Source organism: Aquila chrysaetos, unplaced genomic scaffold, assembly GCF_900496995.4.
Source record: "Aquila chrysaetos chrysaetos unplaced genomic scaffold, bAquChr1.4, whole genome shotgun sequence".
NCBI classification, from domain to species: Eukaryota; Metazoa; Chordata; class Aves; order Accipitriformes; family Accipitridae; genus Aquila; species Aquila chrysaetos.
In genome coordinates, this window is record NW_024470389.1 from 15,288 (window position 1) to 27,568 (window position 12,281).

General features: G+C 55.0%; 1 gene segment (V, D, J or C); it reads left to right on the forward strand.

Moving 5' to 3' along the window:
* LOC115338133 overlaps positions 1-12,281 on the forward strand; it is a 56,561-nt gene that overhangs the window by 2,429 nt on the left and 41,851 nt on the right. Inside the window, 2 exon segments of the C gene segment in view lie at positions 4,142-4,463; positions 5,220-5,229. Of these exon segments, the coding sequence occupies positions 4,142-4,463; positions 5,220-5,229 (332 nt within the window).

The window sequence follows — 12,281 nt, forward strand, 5'->3', positions numbered from 1 at the left end:
GGGTGCGACAGGCGCCCGGGAAGGGGCTCGAGTGGGTCGCGGGTATCAGCAGCAGCGGTAGCTACACCTGGTACCCACCGTCGGTCAAGGGACGCTTCACCATCTCGAGGGACGACTCCCAGAGCACGCTCACGCTGCAGATGAACAGCCTCAGGGCCGATGACACGGCCACCTACTACTGCGCGAAAGGAGATGATAATTATGGTGGTGGCACCGACCCTGGCACCCAGCCCCAACATCCCTGCGCTGTGTCCCCAAATCCCGTCGTCTTCCAAAATTTCCAGCTTTATTCCAGCTCCCCTTCACCCAACCCGGACCCTTGTCCTGAGCCTCGACCCTTTTTCCCAGCCCAGACCCTTTCCACCCAACCCGCAGCCGTTGCGGCGAGCCCGACCCCGGCGCGGTGCCCAAATCCTCGGCTCTGGAACCGGCCGGGTGCTGCCAACACAGCCCCGCAGTCCGCACCAGCACTGTCACCCCCGGTGGCTTCTGCAACCACTCGAGACCCTTCCCGGGCGCCCGTCGCATGCCGGAGCTGCCGGAGATGAAGCCGGAGCCCTTGCAGAGGAGGCGCAGGGTCCAGATTTGGGTCAAGAACTGGGGATTTGAGCACCGAGAAGGATTTGGGCTCGCTGCAAGGGTGCGGGCGGGATGTAAGGGTCTGGGTTTGGTGCAAGGGTCTGGGCTTGATCCAAGCGGTGCACGTTCTAGCGAGGACGCGAGATTGGTGTTGGGTCTGCGTTTGGCGTAAGGGTCCAGGTTGGGAGCAAAGGGTCCAGGCTCAGGGAAAGGATTTGGTTTTGGTGCAAGGGTCCGGGCTGAGTGGATGGTATCTGGAAAGTTGGTGGGATTTGGAAAGTTGGTGGGATTTGGAAAGTTGGTGGGATTTGGAAAGTTGGTGGGATTTGGAAAGTTGGTGGGATTTGGAAAGTTGGTGGGATTTGGAAAGTTGGTGGGATTTGGAAAGTTGGTGGGATTTGGAAAGTTGGTGGGATTTGGGGACGCAGAGCAGGGATGCTGGGACTCGGTGTGAGCATCACGGTCACTGCCAGCATCTTTCCCGCAGTAGTAGGTGGCCGTGTCGTCAGCCCTGAGGCTGTTCATCTGCAGCGTGACCGTGCTCTGGGAGTTGTCCCTCGAGATGGTGAAGCGTCCCTTGACCGACGGCGCGTAGTAGGTGCTACCACTGCTGGTAATACCTGCGACCCACTCGAGCCCCTTCCCGGGCGCCTGTCGCACCCAATTCATGGCGTAGCTGCCAAAGGTGAAGCCGGAGGCCTTGCAGAGGAGGCGCAGGGACCCCCCGGGGGGCTGGAGGCCCCCTCCGGACTCAACCAGTTGCACGGCCGCCCGCAGCCCTGCGGAGAGGGAAAGGACGGGATTGAGTCGCCCGGGTCATGGCATATCCCACCCACTCCGAAATCTGTGTGCCCGGGGTTGTGGGGTCCTACCTGGGAGGATGTGAGGAAGAAGACGAAGAGGATGAAGGTGGAGGGGGGGCTGCTCTGGAGCTTTTCCTGCTCAGGGGGTCCTCTCTGCCCAGGGGGACTCGAGTTGCTCGGGGTGATGGTTACACCAGAGGAGGGTTCCACAGGCACTGACCATCCCTGCCCGGCCCCCAGCCCCATTTCCAGACCCCTGACCCAATCCTGCACCCCTGGAACTGAGCCCAGACCCCTGCAAGGGCTCCGGCTTCAGCTTCAGCAGCAACAGCATGGAGTGGGTGCGACAGGCGCCTGGGAAGGGGCTGGAATTCGTTGCGAGTATTGACAACGATGGTAGTAGCACCTTCTACGCACCGTCAGTCAAGGGACGCTTCACCATCTCGAGGGACAACTCCCAGAGCACGCTCACGCTGCAGATGAACAGCCTCAGGGCCGACGACACGGCCACCTACTACTGCGCGAAAGCTGCTGGTGATTATGGTGGTGGCACCGACCCCCGACACCCTCCACTGTGTCCCCAAACCTTGGCCTCTTCCACAAACTCCTGCCTTATTCCTGGACTCCTGCAACCTACCTGCTCCCTTGCACCCAACGCAGCCCCTTGTCCTGAGTTCTGACCCTTCCCACCCAGCCCAGACGTCTCTCGCCCAACCCGCAGCCCTTGCAGAGGACGCACCAAGCCTGGGTTTTGGGGCAAAACCCGGGGATTTGGGCACCGTGCAGGGGTCCGGGCTCCTTGCAAAGGATCCAGACTCGTGCAAAGAGTCCAGGCTCAGGGCGAGGGTCCGGGCTTGGGTCCGGGCTTTGGGAAGATGCTGGGAACGGTGCAGGGACGCTGGGGCAGGGTCTGTGGGTCCAGGCTCGGGGCAAAGGATCCCGGCTCAGGACAGGGGTCCGGGCTCAGGGCGAGGACCTGGGTTCCGTACAAGTCCCTGGGATCACTGTGAGGGTCCAGTCTTGGAGCTGGGTCCTGGCTCAGGGCAAGGGTTTGGGGAAGATGCTGAGATGCTGGGACACAGCGCAGGGATGCTGGGACGTGTTGCCAGCATAGGTATCACCATCAACAGATTTCCCGCAGTAGTAGGTGGCCGTGTCGTCGGCCCTGAGGCTGTTCATCTGCAGCGTGAGCGTGCTCTGGGAGTTGTCCTTCGAGATGGTGAAGCGTCCTTTGACCGACGGCGCGTACCAGGTGTAACTACCACTGCTGCTAATACTCGCGACGAACTCGAATGTCTTCCCCGGCGCCTGTCGCACCCAGTACATGCCGAAGCTGCTGAAGGTGAAGCCGGAGCCCTTGCAGAGGAGGCGCAGGGACCCCCCGGGGGGCTGGAGGCCCCCTCCGGACCCGACCAGTTGCACGGCCGCCTGCAGCCCTGCGGAGAGGGAAAGGACGGGATTGAGTCGCCCGGGTCCCAGAGTCGCCCACCCACCCAAAATCTGTGTGCCCGGGGTTGTGGGGTCCTACCCGGGAGGGCTGCGAGGAAGAAGACGAGGAGGATGAAGGTGGAGCGGGGGCTGCTCTGGACTTTTTCCTGCTGGGGGGGTCCTCTCTGCCCCGGGGGACTCGAGTTGCTCAGGGTGATGGTTACACCAAAGGAGGGTTCCACATGCCCTGACCATCCCTGCCCTGTTTCCAGACACCTGCCCCAATCCTGCACCCCTGGAACTGAGCCCAGACCCCTGTCCTAAGCCTGGACCCCTTGCTTTGAGCCCAAAAGGGGTTCTGGGCTGGTTGTAAAGGGTCTGGGCTCAGTTCAAGTGGTCCAGGATTGGGTCAGAGGGCTGGGGGCCGAGCAGGGATGGTCAGCGCCCGTGGAACCCTCCTTTGGTGTAACCATCACCCTGAGCAACTCCAGTGCCCCTTCGGCAGATAGGACCCCCCCAGAAGGACCCACCCCAGACCAGCCCCCCTTCCCCCTTCCTCCTCCTCGTCCTCCTCCTCGTAGCCCTCTGCGGTAGGACCTGGCAACCCCGGGCACACGGATTTTGGGTGGGTGGGCGACTTGGGGACCCGGGCGACTCAATCCCGTCCTTTCCCTCTCCGCAGGGCTGCGGGCGGCCGTGCAACTGGTCGAGTCCGGAGGGGGGCTCCAGCCCCCCGGGGGGTCCCTGCGCCTCCTCTGCAAGGGCTCCGGCTTCACCTTCAGCAGCTTCGCCATGAATTGGGTGCGACAGGCGCCTGGGAAGGGGTTCGAGTGGTTCGCGGGTATTAGCAACGATGGTAGTTACACCTGGTACGCGCCGTCCGTCGAAGGACGCTTCACCATCTCGAAGGACAACTCCCAGAGCACGGTCACGCTGCAGATGAACAGCCTCAGGGCCGACGACACGGCCACCTACTACTGCGCGAAAGGTGATGGTGGCACCGACGGGGCGCCCGGGCAGGAAAACCGCAGGCGAGCGGTGTCCGCGCGGGAGGCAGCGATGCCCGGCAGCCCCCAGCCCTCCGTGCCACGCCGCGACGGCCGCAGCCGCTGCGTCTGCCTGCCCCGAGCCCGGACCCCGGCACTGAGCCCCGACGTCCCTGGAACGCGTCCCCAGATCCCAGCGTCGTCCTGAGACCCCCTGCTCCCAGAACAGACCCATCCCTCTGCCCAGAGACCCCCCCTCCTCAGACCCCAGATTTCCTTCCCCTGGTCTGGGACCAGTCTGGAGCAGGACCTGGGGTAGCCTCTCACCTTCTTCTTCCTCCGCAGGGCTGCGGGCGGCCGTGCAACTGGTCGGGTCCGGAGGGGGCCTCCAGCCCCCCGGGGGGTCCCTGGGTCTCCTCTGCAAGGGCTCCGGCTTCACCTTCAGCAGCAACGCCATGCTCTGGGTGCGACAGGCGCCCGGGAAGGGGCTGCAGTACGTTGCGAGTATTAACAGCGGTGGTAGTTACACAAACTACGCGCCGTCGGTCCAAGGACGCTTCACCATCTCGAGGGACAACTCCCAGAGCACGCTCACGCTGCAGATGAACAGCCTCAGGGCCGACGACACGGCCACCTACTACTGCGCGAAACTTGCTGATGGTGGTGGTACTGACCCCAGCACCATGTCTCCAGATCCCAGGACCTTCTTGAAATCCTTGCAGAAACACCCACGTCTTCTTGGAAAACTGGACTCTTGCACCAAGCACACAAGCCTTTCTTGAGCGCAAATACTCAGCTTTTGGCACAAATTCTTGCTCCGGACCGCCTCTGCAAGGGCTCTGGCTTCACCTCAAGCATGGACTGGCTGAAGCAGGCACATAGGACCTTCCCAAAATCCTCGTAGCAAGCCCAGACCCCTGTCCCGAGACCAGACATTCCTGTCCTCCATCCCCAAATCCCAGCATCTTCCCCAAAATTGCATTATCTCTGCAAATCCCTTGCTCTGAGAATCAGCATCCTTGCCCTGCATCAGCAAATCCCAGCTTTTTCCCCAAATCCCAGCATCTTCCCAAAATCCTTACACCAAGCATCAGCATCCTTGCCCTGCATTCCCCAAAATCACAGCATCTTCCCCAAATCCCAATGTCTTCCCAAAATCCTAGCCCAAATATCAGCATCCCTGCCCTGCATCTCCAAATCCCAACATCTTCCCCAAAAACCTTACTCTGAGCCTCAGCAACCATGACCTGCATTCCCAAATCCCAACATCTTCCCCAAACCATTGCCCCCAGCATCAGCAACATTGCCCTGCGTACACAAATCCCAGCATCTTCCCAAAATCCAATTATCTTCCCAAAATCCTTGCCCCAAGCATCAGCATCCTTGCCCTGCATCCACAAATCCCACCAACTTCCCCAAATCCTTGGTCTGATCATCACTATCCCTGTCCTGCATCCCCCAAAATCCCAGCACCTTCCCAAAATTTCCACCATCTTCCCAAAAATCCTTGTGCCAAGCATTGGCATCCCTGCCATGCATCTGCAAATCCGAGCATCTTCCCCAAAATCCCAGCATATTGCCCAAAGTCCTTGCCCTGAGCACCAGCATCCCGGCCCAGCATCACAAAATCCCAGCATTTTCCTGAAATGCCACCATCTTCCCAAAATCCTTGACCTAATCATCAGCCTCCCTGCCCTGCATCCCCCAAAATCCCAGCATCTTCCTAAAATCATTGCCCCAGACATCAGCATTCCTGACAGGCATCCAGATATCCCACCATATTCCCCAAATCCCAACATCTTCAACAAGTCCTTGTCCTGAGCATCAGCATCCCTGTCCTGCATCCCCAAATCCCAGCATCTTCCCAAAACTTCCAGCATATTCCCCAAAATCCTTGCCCTGAGCATCAGCCTCCCTGCACTGCATCCCCACAAATCCCAGCATCTTCCCCAAAAAACCCAGTTTCTTCCTAAAATCCTTGCCCTGAGCATCAGCCTCCCTGACCTCCATCCCCCCAAATCCCAGCAACTTCCCCCCAAAAAACCAGTTTCTTCCTAAAATCCCTCCCTGAGCATCAGCATCCCTGCCCTGCATCCCCACAAATCCCAGCAACTTCCCCAAATCCTTGCTCTGAGCGAAGAAAAACCTGCCCTGCATCTGAAAGTCCCAGCACCTCCCCAAAATCCAGCATCTTCCCCAAATCCTTGCCTTGGACATCAGCATCCCTGCCCTGCATCCCCAAATCCCAGTGTCTTGCCAAAAATCCCACCATCTTCCCCAAATCCAATTATCTTCCCAAAATCCTTGCCCCAATAATAGGCATCATTGCTCTGCATCCCCAAATCCCAGCATCTTCCCCAGATCTGTGCCCTGAACATCAACATCCCTGCCCTGCACCTCAAAATCCCAATATTTCCCCCCAAATCCCACCATTTTCCCAAAGTCCTTGGCCCAAGCATCAGCACCAATGCCCTGCATCCACGAATCTCAGCATTTTTGGGAAATCCCAGCATCTTCCCAAAAGCCTTTCCATGAGCATTAGCATCCCTGCCCTGCATCCCTGAATCCCAGCATCTTCCCAAAAAATCTATCATCTTCCTAAAAACCTTGGCCTGAAAATCAGCATCCCTGCCCTGCATCCCCAAATCCCAGCATCATCCCCAAATCCTTGTCCCGAGCATCAAGACACCTGCCCTGCATCCCCAAATCCTAGCATCTTCCAAAAAATCCCAGCATCTTCTCCAAAATCCTTGCCCTGAGCACCAGCATTCCTGCCCTGCATCCCCAATTCCCAGCACCTTCCCCCAAAATTCCACCATCTTCCCCAAAATCCTTGCCCCCAGCATCAGCATTCCTGCCCGGCATCCAGGAATCCCAACATCTTCCCAAAATACCAACATATTCCATAAGTCCTTGTCCCAAGCATAGGCATCCCTGTCTTGTATTCCAACATCCCAGCATCTTCCCCAAAATCCCAGCATCTTGCCCAAAATCCTTTCCCTGAGGATTAGCATTCCTGCCCTGCATTCCAAAACCCCAGCGTCTTTGACAACTCCTTGCTCTGACCAACAATATCCTTGCCCTCCATTTCTAAAATCCCAACATCTTCCCAAAATCCTTATCCCAAGCATCAGCATCCCTGTGCTGCATCCCCAAATTGCAGCACCTTCCCAAATCCCAGCATCTTCCCAAAATCATTGCTCTGAGCCTAGACAGCTCTGCCCTGCATCTCCAAATCCCAGCATTTCCCCCAAATCCAATTATCCTCCCAAAATCCTTGACACCGTGCATTGGCATCCAGGCCCTGCATCCCCAAATTCCATCATCTTCCCCAAAATACAATTGTCTTCCCAAAATCCTTGCCCCAATAATCAGCATCCTTGCCCTGCATCCCCAAATCCCAGCATTTTTCCCAAATCCCAGCATCTTCCACAAATCCTTGCTGTGACCATAAGCCTCCCTGCCCTGCATCCCTCAAAATCCCAGCATCTTCCCCAAAACCCAGTTTCTTCCTAAAATCCCTCTCTGAAGCATCAGCATCCCTGACCTGCATCCCCAAATCCCAACATCTTCCCCAAATCCTTGCCCCAGACAGCATCCCTGTCCTGCATCCCAAAATCCCAGCATCTTCCCAAAACTTCCAGCATCTCCCCCAAAATCCTTCCCCTGAGCATCAACATCCCTGCCCTACATCACCACAAATCCCAGTATCTTGCCAAAAATCCCACCACCTTCCCCAAATCCAATTATCTTCCCAAAATCCTTGCCCCAATAATAAGCATCATTGCTCTGTAGCCCAAAATCCCAGCATCATCCCTAAAATTCCAGCATATTCACCAAAATCCTTGCCCCAAGCCCAGACGCCCCTGCCCTGCATCTGCAAATCCCAGCATCTTCCCAAACAATCCCAGCATCTTCCCAACATCCTTGCCCTGAGCATTAGCATCCCTGCCCTGCATCCCTGAAACCCAGCATCTTCCCCAAAATTCCACCATCTTCCTAAAAACCTTGGCCTGAAAATCAGCATCCCTGCCCTGCATCCCAAAATCCCATCATCTTCCCCCAAATCCAAATATCTTCCCAAAATCCCTGTCCCCAAGCATCAGCATCCCTCCCCTGCATCCCCAAATCCAAGCATCATCCCCAAATCCTTGTCCTGAGCATCAAGACACCTGCCCTGCATCCCCAAATCCCAGCATCTTCCCCAAAACCCCAGCATCTTCCCCAAAATACTTGCCCCGATCATCAGCATTCCTGCTGAGCATGCGCAAATCCCAGTATTCTCCCCAAAATCCCAGCATCTTCCCAAACTCCTTGCCCCGATCATCAGCATCCCTGCCCTGCATCCACCAAAATCCCAGCATCTTCCCAAAATCTTTGCCCTGAGCACCAGCATCCCCTGCGCTGCATCCCCAATTCCCAGCACCTTCCCCAAAAATTCCACCATCTTCCCCCAAATACTTCAGCTGAGCATCGGCAACCCTGCCATGCATCCCCCAAAATCCCAGCATCTTCCCAAATCCCAGCATCTTCCCAAAATCATTGCTCTGAGCCCAGACACCCCTGCCCTGCATCACCAAATCCCAGCATCTTCCCCAAAACCAATTATCTTCCCAAAATCCTTGACCCCGCGCATCAGCATCCATACCCTGCATCCAAAAATTCCACCATCTTCCCCAAAACACAATTATCTTCCTAAAATCCTTGTCCCAATAATCAGCATCCTTGCCCCGCATCCCAAATCTGAGTATCTTGCCCCAAATCCGAGCATCTTCCCCAAATTCCTTGCACCAAGCATTGGCATCCCTTCATGCATCAGCAAATCCCATCACCTGCCCAAAATTCCCAGCATCTTCCCAAAATCTTTGCCCTGAGCACCAACATCCCCTGTGCTGCATCCCTTAAAATCTCAGCATCTTCCTAAAATCCTTATCCCAAGCATCAGCATTTCTGCGCTGCATCCCCAAATTGCAGCACCTTCCCAAATCCCAGCATCTTCCCAAAACCATTGCTCTGAGCCTAGACAGCTCTGCCCTGCATCTCCAAATCCCAGCATTTCCCAAAATCCTTGTCTCAATAATCAGCATCCTTGCCCTGCATCCCCAAATCCCAACATCTTTCCAAAAGCCTTTGCCCGAGCATCAGCATCCTTACCTGCATCCCAAAATCCCAGCGTCCCTCCAAAATCCTTGCCCTGAGCATCAACATCCCTGCCCTGCAGCTCAAAATCCCAGTATTTTCCCCCAAATCCCACCATCTTCCCAAAGTCCTTGGCCCACGCATCAGCATCCTTGCCCTGTATCCCCAAATCCCAGCGTTTTTGGCAAAACCCAGCATCTTCCCCAAATCCCAGCATCTTTCCAAGAGCCTTGCCTTGGGCATCAGCATCCCCACCCTGCATCCCCAAATCCCAACATCTTCCCAAAACTGTACAATCTTCCCCAAAATCCTTACTCCAAGCACCAGTATCTCGGACCTGCACCTGTAAATACCAACATGTTCCCAAAATCCCACCATCTTCCCAATATCCTTCCTCTGAGCCAAGACACCCCTGCCCTGAATCCCAAAACCCCAACATCTTCCCCAAAACCCCAACATCTTCCCCAAAACCCCAACATCTTCCCCAAAACCCCAACATCTTCCCCAAAACCCCAACATCTTCCCCAAAACCCCAACATCTTTGCAAATCCCTTGTCCCGAGCATCAGCATCCCTGCCCTGCATCTCCAAATCCCAGCGTCTTCCCCCAAATCCACCTATCCTCCCAAATTCCTTGCCCGAACATCAGTCTCCCTGCCCTGTATCCACGAATCTGAGCATTCTCCCCAAATCCCAGCATCTTCCCAAATCCCAGCAACTTCCCCAAATCCTTCCCACAAGTTACAACACCCCTGCCCTGCATCTCAAAATCCCAGCTTCTTCCCTAAAATCCAACTACCTTCCCAAAATCCTTGCCTCAAGCATCAGCACCCTTGCCCTGCATCTGCAAATGCAAGCATCTTCCCAAAATCCTTGCCCCGAACATCACCATCCCTGTCCTGCATCCGAAAAACCCAGCATCTTCCCCAAAACTCCAGCATCTTCCCCAAAATTCTTGTCCCAAGCATCTCTACCCTTGCCCTGCATCTGCAAATCCCAGCAACTGCCCCTAAATCCAACTATCTTCCCAAAATTCTTGCCCCGAGCATCAACACCCCTGCCCTGCATCTCAAAATGCCAGCTTCTTCCCCAAAATCCAACTATCTTCCTGAAATCCTTGCCTCAAGCATCAGCATCCTTGTCTTGGATCCCAAAATCCCAGCATCTTTCCAAAAGCCTTTCCCCAAGCATCAGCATCCCTGCCCTCCATTCCAAAATTGCAGCATCTTCCCCAAAATCCAACTACATTCCCCAAATCCTTGTCTCAAGCATCGGGATACTTGTCCTGCATCCCCAAGTCCCAGCATCTTCCCCAAATCCAGCATCTTCCCAAAAACCTTGCCCCGAGCATCAGCATCCCTGCCCTGTATCCCAAAATCCCACCATCTTCCCAATATCTGAGCATCTTCCCAAAATCTTTGCTCTGAGCCCAGACCCCTGTGCCCTACATCTTCAAATCCCAGCATCTACGTGAAATCCCAGCACCTTCCCAAAAATCCTTGCCCCAAGCATCAGCATCCTTGCTGTGCAACCCGAAATCCCAGCACCTTCCCCCAAATGCCAGCATCTTCCAAAAATCCTTGCCCTGAGCATCAACACCCATGCCCTGCATACACAAAACCCAGCATTTTCCCAAAATATCAGCATCTTCCCAATATCCTTGCCCTGAGCCAAGAAACCTCTGCCCTTCATCCCCAAATCCCAGCATCTTCCCAAAAATCCTTGCTCTGAGTGTCAGCATCCCTGATATGCATCTCCAAATCCCACCATCTTTCCCAAATCCCTTGCCCTAAGCATCAGCATCCCTGCCCTGCAGCTCTGAATCCCAGCACATTCCCAAAATCCCATGTTCCCAATATGCTTGCTCTGAGCCCAGATACACCCACCCTTCATCCCCAAATCCCAGCATCTTCCCCAAAATCCCAGCATCTCCCCCAAATACTTGCCCCAAGCATCAGCATCCCTGCCCTTCATCTACAAATCCCAGCATTTTCCCAAAATATCACCACCTTCCCAAAATCCTAGCTCTGAGCCAAGACAACTGTCTTCTGCATCCAAAAATCACAGTATCTTCCCCCAAATCCCAACATCCTCCCAAAATCCAGCATCTTCCCCAAATCCTTGCCCGAACATCAACATCCCTGCCCTGCATCCCCAAATCACTGTATTTTCCCAAAATACCAACATCTTTGCAAAATCCTTGCCCTGAGCATCGGCATCTGTGCCCTGCATCCCCAAATCCCAACAGCTTTGCAAAAAACCAATTACCTTCCCAAATCCTTGCTCTGAGCCCAGACAACCATGCCTGCATCCAAAAATCCCAGCATCTTCCCAAAATCTCAGCATGTTCCTGAAAATCCTTGCCCGAGCATCAGCATCCCTGCTCTGCATCCCAAATCCCAGCATCTGCCCAAAACCTCAGCATCTTCCTGAAATCCCACCATCTTCTCAAAATGCTAGCTCTGATCCAAGACAAGCCTGCCCTGCATCCAAAAATCCCAGCATCTTCCCCAAAATCCTTGCCCCAAGCATCTCTACACTTACCCTGCATCTGCAAATCCCAGCATCTTGCCCCAAATCCAACTATCTTCCCAAAATCCTTGCCTCAAGCTTCGGCATCCCTGCCCCGCATCTCCAAATCCCAGCATCTTCCCTCAAATTCCCGCATATTCCCCCAAATCCTTGCCCTCAGCATCAGCACCCCTGCCCAGCATGCCCAAATCCCAGCATCTTCCTAAAATCCTTGGCCTGAACATCAGTATCCATGCCCTGCATCCCCAAATCCCATCATCTTGCCCCAAATCCAACTATCTCCCCAAAATCCTTGCCCCAGTAATCAGCATCAGTCCTGCATCCCAAAATCCCAGCATCTTCCTCAAAGACTTGCCCTGAGCATCAACACACCTGCCCTGCATCCCCAAATCCCAGCATCTTCCAAAAAATCCCAACATTTTTCCCAAAATCTTTCCTCCAAACATCAACATCCCTGCCCCGCAGCTCAAAATCCCACTATTTTCTTCCAAATCCCACCATCTTCCCGAAGTCCTTGGCCCAAGCATCAGTATCCTTGCCCTGTATCCCCAAATCCCAGCAGCTTCCCAAAATCCCAGCAACTTTCCCAAATCCTTCCTCTAAGCCCAGATACCCCTGCCTTCCATCTCCAAATCCCAGCATCTTCCCCAAATCCCAACATCTTCCACAAATCCATGCCCCAAGCATCAGCAACCTTCCCCTGCATCTTCCCCAAATCCCAGCATCTTCCCCAAATCCAGAATCTTCCCCAAAACCTTTCCCCAAGCATCAGCATCCCTCCCCTGCATCCAAAAATCCCAGTATCTTCCCCCAAA